At 43.7% G+C, this 18,424-nt stretch overlaps 1 protein-coding gene across 7 annotated transcripts; it reads left to right on the forward strand.

The window, feature by feature from the left end:
• The first annotated feature begins 286 nt into the window (after positions 1–286).
• On the forward strand, positions 287–16,068 carry LOC143168214 (transient receptor potential cation channel subfamily V member 2-like). 7 transcript variants are annotated; one of them, XM_076354423.1, is made up of 19 exons: positions 287–1,023; positions 1,900–1,985; positions 3,471–3,732; positions 4,397–4,515; positions 5,457–5,755; positions 6,410–6,543; positions 6,869–7,021; positions 7,731–7,871; positions 8,356–8,654; positions 9,110–9,286; positions 9,733–9,891; positions 10,022–10,117; positions 10,649–10,719; positions 11,431–11,596; positions 12,344–12,410; positions 12,498–12,805; positions 13,205–13,323; positions 14,138–14,232; positions 15,005–16,068. In XM_076354423.1, exons 5-19 carry the CDS (start codon positions 5,514–5,516, stop codon positions 15,133–15,135), a joined length of 2,358 nt encoding a protein of 785 aa, XP_076210538.1. In that variant the 5' UTR covers positions 287–1,023; positions 1,900–1,985; positions 3,471–3,732; positions 4,397–4,515; positions 5,457–5,513; the 3' UTR covers positions 15,136–16,068. The 7 variants fall into 7 exon arrangements, with proteins under 7 accessions (XP_076210538.1, XP_076210537.1, XP_076210544.1 ...); XM_076354422.1 differs by lacking the exon at positions 1,900–1,985; XM_076354429.1 differs by lacking the exon at positions 1,900–1,985 and having other exon boundaries at positions 14,960–15,024.
• The last annotated feature ends 2,356 nt before the right edge of the window (positions 16,069–18,424 follow it).

The raw sequence follows: 18,424 nt of genomic DNA on the forward strand, positions 1-18,424 counted from the left end.
GGCAGAGAAACATCGGGAATACCTCATTAATTTTGCAGTCTTGTCTGCAGTTCCAAAGGCATTGCATAGTAGCTGCGTTCAAAGATCCTTGGCTGCACAATTTTATATTTACGGAACATTGCTGCATCATTAAAAACAGCCTTATTTGGAACTTGAGTTTTTAAGTTAGACACGTTTCTGTTAACTATTTGATACAAACAGTAAGTGAATGACTATAATTCTCACAAGTGTATGCTTGCAACTCTTTTTTGCTATTTTTGAAGAATTTCCTATAGAGGCCGTTTTCATAAGCAGCCGGAATTCAGGTTTACTTAACGGCCACTGGATGTCACTGTTTCTCCACAAAAGTGTTATTTAACATTACCGTTGGATTTCATATTTTGCTGCTATTTGATTGTCAGTGGAGCATTCCTTCAGGCTGTAATCCTACAGAAAGGGATACATCAAGTACAAAGATACTTCCATTTAAGGAATAAGAGAAGTGGATGGTTCCTTCAAAGGCCTGAGAAGCGTATAGATAGGAGCCTTTAAATGTTATGATGTAAGTCTAGTAGTTACAGAAATACTGTCATGTAAATTAATTGAGTCCCCAGGGCTATCAGACAAGTTCTGGCAAAGAATTACACTTAAGAATATTTGGATTTTAGATTGGGCACTGGCTGGCGTCTCTAGAGGTGTAGGATCCCATCTGTGTAACTATAACAAATGGAGCTGCTAAAATTCATCCCTTCATTGTGGGTTTTACATTAAGTTGCATGAAAAAAAAGTCTGGCCTTGCAAAAATACTTGATATTTTTCCAAGTGTGAAAGTACACCTTTAAAAGAAACAGTTTTCTCTTTTAGCTGTGTGGCCTTCGTGAGGTTTGAATGAAGCACTGGCCTACCTGTTGTTCTGGAGAAAATGTTGAGAGTTACCCTTGCACGCTGTTATTACAGGCTTCCCTCCTCCTGCGAAGACGATTTTTGAGCTGCTTCCCCTTAAAGTGACTACAGATCAATGCTGTAATTAAATTACAGACACATGTAAGTGGCTTTGATCTTCTATTTACAGCATACAGAAAACATGATAGTAATCATGAGAGTATTACATTTTTCAGTATTTGGTAAAAATGGGCACTTAGGTGAACAGAGAATATATATTTTGGGAAATGTGCTTGTTTCCATCTCTTCAGAAAGCCATCTTCCTCATGCTTCCTTTTGTCTTCTGTTTCAGCAGGTTCCAGTCATTGCTTTTCCTGCCATGAATTATTGTGCTGCTTCATATATCACCTATAATTGTATCATAATTATGAAAATATTTCATAATATTATGAAACAAAAAATTATTGATTTGACTTAAAATTTCACTTAGTAGTTAAGAGTTTGACTTATCTTTTCCCAGATTTAAGGTTTCCACAGAATGTGTCTCTCCTGTCAGGAGAAACTTAGTGCCGTCAGACATATTTTTATCAGCAAAATAAGCACTGAGCAATTGCAAGATTCCTCCTTGTTCCCCCAAATAAAAGCCTCAAAAGGCAAGAGGATCACGTGTTGCTTTTGAAAACTCAGGCTGGCAGATAGATGAAATTAAATCGCTGCTTTTATTCTCCCTGCATGCTGCTTTGGATGGCTTTCCCCCAATTCCTAACAGCTATCAGGATTTTAAATTTTGGTGGCAAGATGCTTGTTAAGCATCATAACCAGCTCAGCTGGCTAGTGCACAGCAGCGACCTAATCCCATTACTGACCTCGGAACACTGTTACTAGCAGTTGCACATTTGAGCAGATCTTGTATTTTTTTTTTTTCTGCCTTGCTTCTCCCTTCTCTGAAATGGAAGTGCAAGTGTTTACCCTGGTGTACTCCCTGGGAAAGCATGTGCAGATGTGTGTATGCATACAAATGTTTCTGTGTTCCTCCAGCAGCTCCATGTTTCTGTTTTGCTGTGGTGACCTCTCAGCTGGCAGTGATTCCTTTCCCAGCAAGCTGCACATTCTCCTTCCTCTGTGTAAGCTATTAAAACCAGATGCGCATAAAGAACTCTGTTATGATGCACTTTTGTGGGCTTATTTCATTCCTTGGCTAGAACGGTGGGCTGACTCCCATGAAAGCTGGGGGAAAGCCCAAGAGGATTTAAGCCCGTAAGTCTGAGCTAAACTCTCGGGCCTGAATCTACGTCTGTTGATATCACAGTAAATTAAGTGTAACGCGACAAAAGCAAACTGAACTAAATCAGCGCAAGGCTGGAATGAGGGAGAGGAGAGATGAGATCTGGTCTTGCATTTATCTGCATATGTTTGTTCTTTATAGGCTATTCTGTGGGTCCTAATAAATCATTAAGCCTGGAAAGAATAAGTAGCTTTGCATTGTTCCTGGATCAGCTTAATTTTGAAACACAGGAATCTGAGAGATAAGCTTGTGATCTCATGCAAAACCATGAAAGAGGAAAAGGCACCCTGCCATTTAATGGGGGTATTTATAGGAAGGTCATCTCGCAGCCTGCATCTGACTCAAAGTAGGAGCCATCTGGGAATGTTTCTATGGGTGAGAGCCACATTCCAGGAAGCCCCGCATCATCCTGCAGTCCTCTCAGATAAGGATTGCTTTAGGCAGCAACGTTGTGCTGGGGAAGGCCATTGAGACTCTGGGTTCTGAATGTCATCCTGCACTGACGCTGTGGGAAATAACGATCACGCTGCTTCCTCAGGCCCCGGTTCTGTTAGGAGTGGGAGAGAAAAAACTAAGACACGTGGTGTGGGCTGATGCCCTCTGTTTCCGAGGGGTCCTGTTTTGTGAGTGACAAGTGAAGGGGTATTAGTGTGCGTGCATGGTCTCAGCTACAGTCAGTTGTAGGGATGGTCAGTCCATGCTCCCAGAACCTCCAAGCCTCTTCAAGACTTGCGCTCCTTTGGAGAACCAGCCCATTAAGAAATGGGCACTGCTGGCCAATTAAGTAACCAGTGGCCTAAGTGTTTTGGAACTGGGGCTGCTTTGTGCGGTCTCCTGTGCTTGTGATGAGCAGCTGACACCGTGTACTTCGTAGGGTAATGTTCTGGCTAGTTTGTTGTCTCATACGATTTGTGCTGCCTCCTAACTGGGGTGTGTGAAGTGTGAGAACTGGCTTCCCACAGAAACAGTTGACCTCGGATGTTTGGATGCATACTTGTCCTGGGGCTGAGGGAGCCTTGTGACAAACCTCACAATTAAACCACGGGCTCCAGCACTGTCAGGGTCAAATCAGCCACCTCCCTTGAGATCTGAGTGGGCTGTTGTTGAAAGCCACGAGATGTCGCCTCTATATGTGCAGGCAGGGGTTAAGCATTATGAATTTGCGATAGCCAGCCAGCTTTCCCATATAAGAGCACTGCACTCATTGGCTCTCTCTTTTACTGAGAAATCTATCTAGTCATTTCCTGTGCAAGCCCTTCTTCACTTTGCAAAAAGCTATACAGTTGAGTGAATTACAATAATCCGTGGTTATTCCTTCTCACAGGCAGCCTGGATTCTCTCATGGACCACCACCAACTAGGAGTTCAACATTGTGCCGTTAATAGAGTGCTAATATGAGCGTGGTCTTCTCTGCAGAAGAGGAGGACTCTCACCCATGGATGTAAATAATTTGGAGTCTGCTTTCATGCTTATTAATGCTTGTTGGTATTTGACTTGATTTCTACTGAGAGATTATTTACCCTCTGAAGGATCCGTTGGGACTCCTTGTCAGATCAGTTCTTGGGTGGAGCTTGCAGCAATGTGGGGTAAGTGCTGTGCTCTTCCTCTTTTGACGGCAGGGCTTTTTTTGTGCTGCGTTACTCAAAATGGCTTGGTAAAGTCGCAGAAAGAAACAACTTGGCTCTTGAGTAGAGAAGTGAAGTGAAAGTTGAGCTGGCAAACAGAGAGTGCTCTCTGTGTTTCCTAGGGATGCACAAAGTGGATGCATATATTATAGGGTCTTTTTTTTTAGGACCATTTTGCTCTTGCTTTTAAACCAGACAGTCTGTCTGTACAAGACTGACACTAAATAACTCTCTCGAGTGCTGTGGAGAGATGGAAACTGCAGCTGAGAAATGATTTTGGGGAAAGGAAGACAGAAAAGCACAAGCAAACTATTATGGAATTACAAATAGCCCTCTAAAGGATCGGCAAATGTACCAGTAAGTGTTTTGGGGGAGGAAATAAGTCTGAAATGGGATTACAGGGTGTATGCCTGTGTGTGCAGAGGGATGTTTGTCATTAGAGTGCAGACTAAACTGAATGACTGAATTACCATAGTGGTTTGTCTTGAAATCAACCCTTGGATTTCGTGCTGTGAGCTGCATAAAGATGTTTTGTGGCTGTTTTCTGCCTAGAACTATGTTTCTTCATATCCTAATCTATGCCAGAATGCTTATGCTGTGTCAATTTACCTCTTTGCTGGTGCAGGCTATGGAGTCTGGCTGTAGTCTCAGCAAGGGAGATTTCTCTTCAGAGAAAACCTGTTAACCATTTGGAGGGAGTACATGTGAATAAGACGGAGTTATTAAAAAAAAGCTCTGCTTCAGGTTGGTAATCATGGATGTTTCCTCGCTGCCTCACAAACTGTGCATGAATCTGTAGTCATATGAAGACTACAGATAGCTTGCATTGGGTGTGGATCCGAGATGTATCCAGATATATATAAAGAGATGTCTCAAAAGAGTAAAAAAGGAGTACAGGACATACTAGATGAGAGAAGCGGGCTGGCTGGGTGCTCTGATGAATACTGATGCTCTCTGTACAGCAGATCTGGATCCAGCTTTGGTCTTGGGAGAGCTGTGCTGTGTTCAGGCTCTGAGGGCTGTGAGTGTCTGTGTGGCAGCCGGGGTGTGTGTTTGCCTGTGTTGTGGAGCTGGAAGTTCAAAGCCTGTGCCCGCGTGGATAGCCAACATCTCCAAACACTGGGGAGATCCCACTCATTTTGCCCCAGGATGAAATGCGAGAATGCATGAGTGGAACATAAGTTGTGCATATGTTTCCCCTGTAGAAATATTGTCATTCTTACCAACAGAGAACATGAACAAACTTACCACTCTGTTCCAAAGAAGGCTTACAGTTAATCTTATCTTTTTGGCCACTTGGTGACTAGCCTGTGTTGGCTGCGCTGAGACAAGAACAATGATCGTAGTCTCCTAAAGATCCACTTTCTTTGCCTTTTATGTAAGGACGCTGTGCTACTGCCAACAGGTGAGGTCATCTCACAAAGGGGGTTCAGATGTTCTGCAGACAAGTTGCCTGTATTTCATGAACTGCTTTTGAACTTCTCCAGCGGTACCCTATTTAAGGCCTCGATCCTTTATTCAAATAATCCCACTGTGCAGAGTTTTACTGAATCTCTCTCTCAAGGGACCTGTAGTCAACTGTAGGAACACTGGACCTGGAAACATGCTTTCCTCTATGTGTGTGCCACACCGTACACATTCTAGGTTTGTGAACAAATTGTGTTAATTCTCCCTCTCCCTTGCAGGTTTAGTCTCCCAGTGGGGAACGTCTTTGGTGATCTGCAAGACCATCTCTACTAGAAATGGATAACTTCACAAATGGGCAGCCGGGCCCAGGTCAGAGGAACAGGTTGATAGGATTGCTAGAAACAGATGACAGTATCCAGGATGATAAACCTGCATCTAGTAAAAGAGAAGAAAGATCAGCGCTACGTGGAAAGAAAGGAGAGCCACGGCCCTTGGAGACACCTTATCAGAAGGAGAGCAGTGACTTTCCTCCTAAAGTCAAGATTAATCTGAACTATCGGCCAGGACTCGTCAGCAAGTGAGTAACTTGGATATTGGACAAGGGTGGGATCCCTGCTGGTCTGTACTGATCCCTGCTGGTGGGGGCCTATAGACTTTACCAAAGTCTAAACTAAAAGTGACAATACAGGAATATTACAGGAATCTGGTGGCATGTAACTAAAGGCAGAAAGGGGACATACTAGCCCTTTTCTTTTCCACTTGGAAGGTACGTGTATGGTGTGTGTTGTGGTGTATTTTGGGTATATCTGAACTAGCACCAAATAAACCGAGTTGGGTGTAAGAGCAGCTTAGCATGGAGCCCCGTACAAATGAACTGTTCTTGCCAGGGAGGGATGTAAACTAGCTCACAGAGTGCTTCACACCATGTGATGGGACTGATTCTGGTCCTGCAGCTATCTTGGGCTTCTCTGTCTTTGTGCTCTGGATGTGTTCCAAGGTTGCACATCAGACTGGATCTGGGAAGAGCTCCAGCTGATGGAAAGAGCAGCCACTTAAGAGAATTCTGGGAAATAGCTGTCTCTATTTTTCCCTTGACTCAAAAATAAAATACTTGTTTTTTCTGCCAAACTTTTCTGCCTCCCTCCTTTCTTACATCGTCCCACTAGAACTTATTGCACACTCTTGTCTTCTGTTTTTCAGAACTTCTTAACGCTTTGCATTTCTTCCATAGCCAAAAGGACCCCAATCGCTTTGACAGAGACAGGCTCTTCAGCGCAGTCTCAAGGGGCAGCCCTGAGGCACTGGATGGTTTACTTGAGTATTTAAGGAGGACCTCCAAATTTCTCACCAATTCTGAATACACAGGTAGATTCCTACTCAGTACTCCATAAACAGGGTTAGCAGAAGCAGCACTTGTTAATGTAGGAGGGAAGCAGGGGAACCTGCTCGTGGTTCTTTGCTTTCTCCGGCCCTCTGTCCGTTCTTTTATTTTCCTAATGTCCCCCTGAGGATGGAGAATGCCATTAATTATATATATCCTAAGGCTTTTGCGTCTACTGCAGACTGAAAATACTGAGTAAGGCCTTTAAAATAATTATTTGGTCCTACAGTGACAGTTAAGTTCTGAATCAAGTAACACAGATATGTGCAAAGTACATGCACAACCCATTCAATACTCTTTTTCTACTAGATGCAAAGACTGGGAAGACCTGCTTAATGAAAGCTCTGTTGAACTTAAAAAATGGAAAGAATGACACAATCCCACTTTTGCTGGAAATAGACCAAAAGACACAGAATCCCAGGCCACTTGTCAATGTGACATGCTCTGATTGTTACTACAGAGGTAAGGTTTCTGTTCTGATGCTGTGTCAGAGCAGCCTCCCCATTCGACAGGTGACGTGCAGATACAAGGAAAAAGAGGGGAACCGGAGCTTATGCAGCACTGCAGTTCCACAGTTCTGGTGCAGTTACAGTAACAGCCTACTCACCTTTTAGTTCTGATTTCTGGTTCTGGTCTACATCCTCTTCAGCCCTGAATTATACACTTCACTTCTGCAACTTTGTTCTCAGTCTGTAAAACAGAAATGATAGATGTTTAATAACCCAGGAAATATGAGAGGGTTTGCTTTGGAAAGAGCTTAAAAAGAATGTCTAAAAGTGAAAAAGAAATAGTATATTGCTATTAAAGAATGAGTTCTGCTGGTTGGGTTATCCTTTTAATAGCAGGCATGCAGCATAGTCATGTACGTGGTATAGTTGTCTTTATCCCCTCATAGCTGCTTGGGATCTTAGTTCCAGGCAGGGGTAACTGCGTGGTCTTGTGTTAAATTTCTTATAGTCTTGGGGCTTGTCTTCTGACTTAGTGTTTCCAACGTGCTTTTCCAACGAACATCGTTGAAAGTCATCACTTGCCACCCACCCCCTGCCTAGCACTGAGACTGCAGGATTGCTATGCAGAACATAGTGATTGTTGAAACGGTGCTTTGCTGAAGAGTCCTTTGCCTGTTCCCTCTGATAGGGCACTGCGTGATAGGTTTTGCCTGTTTCCTTAGGCCAGACAGCACTCCATATTGCCATAGAGAAAAGGAGCCTAGATTTAGTGAAACTTCTAGTAGAGAATGGAGCTGATGTCCATGCCAGAGCCCATGGTGAATTCTTCAAGAAGAAGAAAGAAGGAGTTTACTTTTATTTTGGTGAGTCAGTGTGGAACACGTTCCTTCCCTTTTTTTTATTGCCTTACTGTATGTGATGCTGCTAATTCTAGTTGGGTTTGCCCCTCTGTGTGTGGGTTGCCATCTCCACTGTCCTGTAATCAAGCTCTTGACTTATTCGAATGGCAGAATCCTTTCACAGACTGAGGTGTCCCATGATCATTTGCAATCATCTTTTGGTTTTATGTATTTAATCCCATCTGAGGGGCTTCAGCCAGAGACAAATACTTGGTTAGTTTAGCCAAATTAGGGGTCTGGGAAAGTGTTTCAGCTGTCCCCAGAAATAAGGAGTAATTGTTTACTGCAAAACCCTTTCTGAATCTAGAGACGCTGAGAAAGAACTTGTTCTGTGTTCCAGTGGTAAAACTATAGGCTAAATATATTTTCCTAGAATTGCTTTTTTTCTTCTTTAATTTTTTTCCACCCCTTTCTGCTTCCCCTCCAAATACTGTCCTAATCTCTTCAGGTGAACTTCCCCTCTCCTTGGCTGCTTGTACCAACCAGCCTGATGTGGTGGAATATCTTCTAAACAATCCCCACCAGAAAGCCAGGCTCCAGGAGCAGGATACACAGGGCAACACCGTCCTTCATGCCCTGGTGATGATTGCAGATGACACTGAGGAGAACACCAAGTTTGTGAGCACAACATACGTTGAGATCTTGAAGGCAGGTGTGAAGGTTGACCCAACGTGGAAACTGGAGGAGATAGTGAATTACGATGGATTAAATCCTCTGCAGCTTGCTGCCAAGACAGGCAAAGTGGAGGTAAAAACAACCAGAGGGAATCCCTGGGGTTGCTGAGAAACAAGGAAGACTGCAGCATACATCCTCAGCATAGCAGTGGGGTTTGATGTCGGAGCGTCTTGCACCCAACCCGTAGTAATGCTGCTGACAGTGGCAGTGCCACAGGAGAGAATAAAGGAGGCCTCCTCCAGGCCACTCCAGTTAGTGTCCTACACAGTCTCAGCTGGCTGCTGCTGTTCTCTGTCCCAGCCAAGACAGCTGGTCTGGACCAAAACTGGTTCTACTCCTGGAAGAGCTGATACAAGGTGTAGTTAGATTGCCTGCTTTTAGCCAGATAGTCTGGTGTTTGGATATATCAAAATGTATAATGCAGAAAGCCAGGTGTCCTGTATTTGAAGGTGACTTGGCTGTGCTTGTGTCATTCTATACCTTCATTACGTATGTGTTTTTCTGGTATGCATCCGGTTTCTCTTCAGATCTTCAAGCACATCATCCAAAGAGAGATCAAAGACCCAGTGTACAGGCACCTGTCACGCAAGTTCACTGAATGGACCTACGGACCTATCCATGTGTCTCTCTATGACTTGTCCTCTATAGACAGCTTTGAGGAAAATTCTGTGCTGGAGATTCTGGCATACAGCAGTGACACACCGGTGAGTGCTTTTACTAAAAGTCAAAGACAGCAACATTTTTTCTGCCTTTCTATAGTGTTGCTGTATAATTATGCAAATCATTTCAAGTTAATGTGGTATTTCACATGATCATTTTTCTGGAAGAGAAACGTGTGATGGAAGTATATGCATATTTTATTAATTATAGTCTGCTTGGCATGCCTCTGATAATCTGTAATATGAGAGAAATTTTTGATCTTTTGGTTGTCCTAAGCCTGGGTGTGTCCAAATACCTTGATGAAGCCAAGCAGAAGTAACTTCTTATGGGATGATTGATTTCTTTCATACGGAAAGGCCTGACTGAATAAACCCTTAGGGGTACCCTAATTGGAGCCACTGGACTCCAACCCTGAAAAAGACAATCCTCTGGTGAATTTGTATTCCTGTTGACACATGGGTACATTTTTGTTGTTTTTTTTTTTCCACAGAATCGGTACAAGATGGTAGTTTTGGAGCCACTGAACAAACTACTTCAGCAAAAATGGGAAACGTTTGCTTCCAAGAGATTCTACTTCAGTTTTGTCTCATACTTGTCATTCATGATCATCTTTACAGCCATTGCGTACTATCAACCCTTACGGGTAAAGGTAGGCCCAATCTTCTTTTATCTGGAAAGACCTGAATGGATGGAGCTGAGTTTTAAAAGGCACAGGGTGGTTATCATCACTACCTCTGCCTGTCTTCAGTGTTTTGGGTTTTTTTGTTTTCATCTTGCAGCCTTCATTTCCAGTGGAGTTCACGGCTGGAGGCTTCCTGTGGGTCTCTGGACTGATCATTATCTTGCTAGGAGGCATTTATCTAATCTTTGCTCAGGTATGGGGATCTCTCATCTAGTTTCATTGTAAGAAAGAAAAAAAGGAAACCATCACTGACATGGAGGCAACAGATTCGGTTCTCCTGACATCAGGCTGTGCATGAGTGGATGGCAGGAGGGAATCCTGCTCTGAGACACCTACAGTGTCAGTGTGATCTAGCAGTGACGGGGGGGCACAAGCCAGGTTGCTGGGCCGGAGGAAGAATAGGCTCACAACAGTAAGCAATTATGAGAGACTTCTGATATATATGGTACTAAAATGCATCCTTGGCATTTAATGCAGTCGCTTAATAAAGACACAGGGCTGAGCCATGATTCAGCCCTTGTTTATCCTTGCCCTTTATAAATAAGACCTTTTTTTCATCTTGGAAGGATGACTAGCTGAAATTTGGGATCTTGAAAATGAAAGCGTGAAGAGGCGCTTATGGAGCAAGCCTCTCCCCTGAGCGATAGGCTATGCCGGGCAGGAATCACTCTCTGGCATGCTCTGTTGTTTTGATGAATGGCTACCATTGATTTTTCTCTGTTAGAGTCTGTACCTGCGGAGGAGACGCCAGTCCCTGAAGACTATGTGTTCTGACAGCTGCATTGAGATCTTGATGTATGTCTCTTGGGGTTTTTTGCACAATGAAAGCACGAGTGAAATTGGTTCTCTGCTGTGTGCAGCTAAGTTGCCTTAACATTACTAGAGAGATGGTGAGCAGGAAAGATTGATTCTCTGCCACTGTCTCCTCTTTCCGTCCTTTCCCTGCTTGCTTCTCCTACCTGCTGCATTTTGTCATAACCCTTTGTTGTAATGGACTTTGCTGGGTAGGGTCTGTCCTTGGATTTGTAGCTGAACATGGTGAAGGTCAGACCCTCAGTTATTCCACAGTTAAGAACGTATACTTATTAGAAAAAGAGCTCAAGTTTTTAACCATACGGTCACTATGGCTCAGATTTGGTCAAAAGGAAAATAACCCCTCAGTTTTCTGAGGAGAAATGTGTGTAGATGCATGTGTGTGCATGTATGTGTGCATGTGTTCATAAGTGTTAAAATTCTTTTCCATTTTATATCAGTTATGTGAGTTACATCAAGCAGTTCAGAGTTTCCATACTGTGAGATTAACCAGTTCATAACAAACTGCAACAGTTTATGGGTCTGGTTATAACAGGATATGCTTATATAAACTATGTGTCTGATTAACTGCCACTTCATATGCTCCGTGTAGCCTCGTAAAATGTGTTTGCTTTTCCTTGCAAAACAACAGATCTGCAAATGGGCCTTTTTGTTGAGGTAAGTCACTGTGTCACTCACTCTACTTCTCTCCAGCTTCATCCAGGCTTTCTCATTGCTGCTGTCAGCAGTGCTGTATGGTGCAAGTTCAGAAAACTATGTGGCGGTGATGGTGTTCTCCCTGCTTTTGGGATGGGTGAACATGCTGTATTACACTCGGGGTTTTCAACGCACTGGGATCTACAGTGTCATGATACAGAAGGTCAGTACTCGAAAAAACCTGTAAGAAAAGCTTTTGGGTGTGAGGAACTAATAGAAATCCTGCAATTACTTTTCTTCTCTCAGGATCATGAAAACCATAAATGGAATTGATGTACTGACTATGGAAGTAAAGAAATTGCAGAAGGCAATTAGATCAGTGTCTTCAAGGAAGTATAGTTGCGGCAAACCACTAGTTTGCCATCTTTGAAGATAACAAGTGAGAGCAGCTGACACTTACCCATTTGTCATAAAATGACTCAAAACTAGCAGTCAAAACTGGTGCAGATTCCCTGGAACTGTTACGCTTGGGCAGATTTCCAGGTCCATGAAGGAGTCTGGGACTAGAAAGGCAAGACAAAGCAGGTGAAACGAGGTGCCAGGAAAGAATTTTGATCACCACTTGTGTGAAACCCAATGGAGATAGAAAAGAAAGAGATGTGTGTTGAAACAATTTGGAAACAGCCATACTGGGAAACTGACACGATATTTATTTGTTTCAAAGAACCTGTTCATGCAAACATAACAAAGAAGTTCATGTAGTACTCTCAGATTAAGCTACTAATGATGTTACTTACCCGAGGAAGTAATTTAACATGTATTAGTAGTTTCTTAAACTGGATAAAAGGATTTTCCAACTTGCTTTCAGTATTGTTACTGGGGGTTGGTTTATGATGTGTGAGAACAGTAGATCATCCTGGTGATTTCATGTGAGAGAAAGAATGGCACTTCCTCCTGATTTGTGTTTCAGACTATCCTGAGAGATCTGCTGCGTTTCCTCTTGGTTTATATGATCTTCCTCTTTGGCTTTGCTGCAGGTAAGGACTTACTCAGCATTATGTTATAGGCTGGGCTGCAAGAAGTAAATCTTTCTGAGGAGGATTCAAATTCTGTTTTTCTCATAGCTCTGGTTACGCTGATGGGGGAAGCTCCTTCAGTCTCTCAGAACAAGTCTCTTGCTCAGATGGAGAGCGCTGGGAGCCATGCTATGTACGGCGGGCTGCTTAGCGTCTCCCTGGAGCTCTTCAAGATCACCATTGGGATGGGCGACCTGGAGTTCCAGGAACATGCCAGATTCAGATACTTCGTCATGCTCCTGCTGCTTCTCTTTGTGATCCTCACTTACATTCTTCTGCTCAACATGCTGATTGCGCTCATGAGCGAGACTGTCACAGATATTTCTGGTTATAGCAAAAGTGTCTGGAAGCTGCAGGTGAGACACGGTGCTGCTCAGCAGTTATGTCGTGGCCCAAACTCCTACTTGAGTCTCATAACATCAGAGATGACAGTGACTGTCTTTGTCTTAAGCCTCAGTTATAAACTTCTCTTTTACATAAATTTGCCACTCTGGGGGTAAATCCTAACATCACTTTTAGATGTATTTAAAACTCATGCTGTTTGCATGGCTACCAGCCAGTCCAGATCAACATACATAAGTAACTTGAGAGAGTAAGCAACTGACTGATACTGTTAAGCTAAGGAGTGCTTTGGGATTGAGTTCCAAAGTGATTTTCTAAGTCAAAGTAGTTGCTGATTGGGGAAGTTTTAATCAAAAAGAGGGGCTGGGGTCTGTATGCCCTGTTTTCTCTCTGACATGGACTTCTTCTTTCAGAGGGCTATTGCTATTCTAGAAATAGAGAAGGCCTGGCTGTGGCGCCAAGGAGGGAAGAGGAGATCTGGCTGCTTCATGTCAGTGGGCCTCAATAAGAAAGATGAGAGATGGTGTTTCAGGTAAGACAGGTGTACCATTACCTCTTACACTGCAGCCTAGTAATGGGTTCCCATGATTCATAAGCTGGTAGCCCTGAACTGCCACAGGGAATTTCAGCACTGACTCAACGGAGTGACTCAACCACATGTTTCTGGGTACACACAAATTGGTTGGTGATTGCAATACTGGAAGTTTGAGAGCTAGTTGAGCCGCCAGCGTTGTCACCAAGACATGCTGTCACCAAAAGATGTCCTGTTTAACCCACATCTGTGCAAGTGGTTATGGTGGCAGGGTGTCTGCAATGATGCTTTCTTTGCCGCTGCGAGTATAGCTGTGCCCAGAGCAGGCTGTGGTGGGAGGGGTGCAGGCTGGTGGCCCCTTCGCTCAGGAACGTGCAACTTGAGCGCAACACGAGGGGGCAGCACTCTTCCTCGCATATGGGGGCTGGGAGAGCAGATTGAACCTTTCTCCACCCAGCGAACCAAACTGCAGGCAGCATTTCTGTAACTCCAGGGTGTTATGGGCTATGGAGCACGTATAGAAAGTGGAATCTTCTCCTTTGTATTAAGTATGTTCCCTGGGAGAAACTGGAGTATTTTAAAACAAACAACATAGACCAGCACACAGTATGCAGGGGAAGAAGATTTACCTCGTGGAGCCTAGACTACGGAAGATCTTTACTCAAAAAAAAGCTCTGTAGGGTGTTGTTGCTACAGCCAAACCATTAGGATTGCGTTGGCAGGATGAGCTGGGTTGGGATGCTGCGGGACAATGAGATACGGACTGAAATGCTATGCTCCATGCATCAGTGTCTGTTGCATTTTGTCTATCCAGAGTGGAAGAAATTAAATGGACAAATTGGGCAAAGGATGTGGGAGTTCTTAAGGAAGACCCTGGAAACACCAGTGATTCAGAAATAAATCCGGAAGGTAAATTAAATCATGAAGAAAGGTCTTCAGTGTCCTTTTAGCTTTCTGCTCAGCAGCTACTCTTGGCATGTTATTATGTCTTTGGTAACAGAAATTTTAGGCAGGCCAGCTTGCTCATGAAATTGCTTCACAGCATCCCTCAATAGTAGCAGCATCACTTGTGAGCTGAGAAAATAAAGAATTAGGGTGGGTATGGACCTGGTCAGAGTTTGGGAACAAATAATGAGAATGAAGGAGATGCCATTTCTACTTACCTCTGGTAGAAATGGGCAGGAAACGCTGCTGAGAAAAGCAGGGGCTGTTCCTCCCTTTGACTCAGTAGCCCAAATGCGTGGTGCTTTTTCTAGGAAAGGTAAAATTTAGGCCCACTCATACTGCAAGTGTTAACATCACAGGGCTTTTATAGCACAAATCAGGGCATTAACACTGGCAACTTTGTCAACTTCTGCCTAAGATAATTATGTTTGCTTCCCTTGTTACACCTGGGAAGCAACTCTGTGTGGAAAATGGAGAGCTGTTACTTTATCTAGAAATATTTTGTCAGCCTGGCAGAGCTTGGGCAGAAGCTCCACCGGATTTAAACATGGCCCCCTGCTCTTCCAGCATAGGTTCTTCCTCAATGCCAGTTTTCTAGGAGCGGGGAGGTTGCAACACTTAAAATACTATCTGTTGTATGTTGGGTTTTCTCTAAACCTGTGCTCTTGTAAAAACTGGATCCCTTTGTCAGCTTCCTGCTGACAAAGGGCTGCTGTTTTTATGTCTCCTGCTGCAGAGACAAGATCATGGAAACGGATGCCACAGAAACAACTGAGACCGGCTGTTTCAGAGGAGCAGTCACTATTGCAGCCCCAGCTATCAGCAACGGAGATGATGCCTCTAGAGGGACAAACCAGAAATCTTTAGCAGGTTTTCTGGATTGCAACCTTGCTTCCAACTTCATAGGAGTAGTTTTTCCTATAGCGGCTGGAAGAATTGAAGGCATTACCAGTATTAAAGTGCATTTCATCAAAGACTGTGGTTCAGCCTGTGGCTTTAAATATTTACATGCACTTTAATCATTAATTTCCTCTGAAGAAACTATTTTTACTCAACTTTCTCTGCTTGACACTTTCTTATTACTGTGTCTAAAGGTGCAAGAGCAAGATCATTGGGGCAGTGGGGAGTGGTCTTTGGGAAGGCAGTGCTTTCTGAGCTGTATAGAAATAATGCTGGAAGCAAAGGATGGAGTGACCTATCTAAGAATGGCTTGACTACTATTTTTTTTGTCACAAGAGACTGCACTGAAGTGCTTTGGAATAAAGAGTGTTGTAGAGGCATAAAAAGTTGCTAAGGATGGAGTTGGCTTCTGTGCAAAACACTGTCGGTGTGAGACATGAGTGGACAAATACTCAGTCTTCAGTCGTCAAGAGCCATACTGAGTCTTTGTGTCAGTACCTGCAGTGCTCGGTGTTTAGCCCACATCGGAATTCCCATTTTACGGTATTAATGAAACTGTTTGCACGATGTGCACATTTGCTTAAGAGCACAAAAGTGATGTGGATTTCTTGGACCTGTAACTTCGCATGGTGAATTTCTGAAACATCTGTCTTTCACAGGTTGCTTTGCCTCTGTAGAAAACAGCAGCAGAATCCTGCACGTGGCTTCTGAGAGGCAGATGGGCCAAAATGCATCATGCGGTTAATATTTCCTGTCAGTCTTAGTGGGCATCCTGTCTTGCTGTAAACGATTACAAGGATCTCATTGCTTTTTGTAATGTGCACGCTGCTTCAGGCAGGATGGAAAACATACTTTAAACTCTGTGGAAAAGAGATAAAAATGAGCTGTCTCACTTTCAGCCTATATTTAAAAATAGTAACGTGTATTTCTGTAAACTATCAATATAGCAAGTTTACTTAATAGAAAATGTTCATCCTTGGATGTATTTTCAGAGCTTCAGGCGCTCTCAAAAAGGAAGAGAAGGTGTGATCAGTGTGGACTATAAGGCCTTATGAAATTCCTGATTACCTTTCACCCAGCACTGTGCTGACCTCACTGCCATGCGAGTGAACTCTTGTTTTCAATGACCTCATGTCAGTTTATGCAGCCACATCTGAAGCTGTAACAGCCGATGTTGCTTTGAATGCATCTTTCATAGAGGGAATGGCGAGTGATAACCCTGAAAAAGCTGCAGACTACAAATGTTGGCAGCAGCTTTCATTCAGTAAGATAAACTATGCAACTCAAGATCTCCTGTCTCTTGTTTCTGCTCCGAGCGAGTGAAGCTAGGAGGTTTGTCTTTTGGAGACAACCATCTTAATCCTGTTGCTTACTACATGCACGGGACTGGCAGCAAAAGCATTGCTTTTAGAACTTATTCCCTGTCACTTCAGATGGGTTCTTCCCGTGTGCTGGGCAATTCCCTCTGCAGCTTCACTGCATTGGGTGTCTGAATTGTAACTAACTTTTCTCACTCCAGCTTCTGCTGTTTTCTTGCTTTGTGAAGACTTCAGCTGCTTTTTCCATCTATGGCTTTGTCCTAAGTGTTCCCAAGATTTGGCAAGGTGCTCATATTGCACAAAAGGGTCATCTGGCATATGGTAATCTGTTGCTGTGCTTGGTGCTTTGCTGTGGTAGGGAAACTTTGAGATTCTTTGAGAAACTTTGAGATGGCAGAATCTGATCTGCCATCCCTGCCTGAAGTCTTAATAAACAACAAAAGTGAAATCTTGCTTATTGGTAGTGTTTTTGATAGCTGTGGCAGCTTGCTTTCAAGATAACCTGCCTCTTCAGCCATTCCTCGAACGTGCTTCTCTTTAAATCCCTTTCTTAAGCTTGCGGTGTTAGTTTATCTTTTGATTTGCATCAAAAATGTTCTTAAACTTCTAGCACCTGCTGTGAAACAGGGCCTTGGCATTCCTTGTGCTTCACACTCACGCCACAGACCACCAGTCCCAGCCCTCTCAAGCTCACAAATGAAGGATGATGGACAGCAGACAGGGACAGGCACATGCAGCAAACAGATGTGTCAGGTTGGTCAGAAGATTTAGCAGTGCCCAGGCTGTTGTACAGTTCTTTGATGTGCTGTGGGAAAAAAAGAGATATTTGAGGAGTTACAACCTCTCTGCAGTGAGAGGTGAGTCAGCACTATTGAGATTAATATCAGTAACCTTCCAGTTTTCTGTATTCTTAACATGCAAGGCTCCTCTTTGGTTTCAGCATCTGAACCGCTTCCCATTTTTGTTACGTTACAAACAGGAAGGCTCTCTGGGGTTTATTTTGTGGGTTGTCTGCAGTTCCTTGCAAGAGGAGGGGCTTACAAGCTGGTTCATAGCTTTGAAGGCCCAACAGGATTTTGGGATCCACTCTTAATAGATCATAGTGTTTTGTCAGGAAACGGTTCAGTCATTTACATAAGAAATTATCAACAGATGCAGCGCCCTCTCCCTTCTACCTCTTGTGACAGGTAAACCCACCTGCATGTGAACCCATCCCTGTGCAAATGGGGAGGCTTTGCAGGGCTCTCATCTGAGAAAACAGAAACCTTTCACAAACATCAGCGAAGGAACAGCTGCAGTTTCTCTCCTCTCTCTACTCTGTATGTATGAGCCACGGAGACTCTGAAGGCCCAGCCATGCCATGAAGAAAAGGCGCCAGCAGCTCTCATTACTTTCCATGCAGGGCTATGGATGCTTAAACCCTCCCCTGTGTGATTTGGTCAAAGTTGCTTGGTTCCTGGCAGGGTTGAGAGATGAATACAGACCTTGTTGCTTCCAAACTCCTCCTCCTCCTCTACTCAAGCACTCTTTGCCTGGTCATTGCTCCCTGTGGCCTCTCTACTAGGCTCCAAATGCTTCCCACTACGCAGCGATCTATCTCGCTGCTTATCTGTGTAATTCTCATAAAAGAAACTTCATGTCTGGTTGGTATGGTTCCCAATTCCCCATAAGGCCATTTTCCTCAGGGGTATAAGTGGAAGCAAGATTTTCTTGTTCCTTAAATGCTTTGCACGTTTTATTTTACTGTTTTTTTTTTTCAAAGCGTGCTCTGAAGCTGAAGCCAGTATGGGGAGGTGTATCTGTGTCTCGGTTGATTCCCTCTTCATCTCCTCATGACCTCACTTGCAACTGAGCATACTTTCCGTTGCCTCTGTAGCTAGCAAAAGGAGTCTTTGAAATGTGACACGCAAAAGGGCTCGGACAAAGAACAGATGCTT

The sequence above is a fragment of the Aptenodytes patagonicus genome, chromosome 17 (assembly GCF_965638725.1).
Source record: "Aptenodytes patagonicus chromosome 17, bAptPat1.pri.cur, whole genome shotgun sequence".
NCBI classification, from domain to species: domain Eukaryota; kingdom Metazoa; phylum Chordata; class Aves; order Sphenisciformes; family Spheniscidae; genus Aptenodytes; species Aptenodytes patagonicus.

Excerpts from the sequence above, each read along its gene's own strand:
- LOC143168214 (XM_076354423.1), top strand. The coding sequence starts at position 5,514 with ATGGATAACTTCACAAATGGGCAGCCGGGCCCAGGTCAGAGGAACAGG. Across the intron at positions 8,655-9,109 it reads CCAAGACAGGCAAAGTGGAG|ATCTTCAAGCACATCATCCA; the intron begins GTAAAAACAACC and ends GTTTCTCTTCAG. Across the intron at positions 9,287-9,732 it reads CATACAGCAGTGACACACCG|AATCGGTACAAGATGGTAGT; the intron begins GTGAGTGCTTTT and ends TTTTTTCCACAG.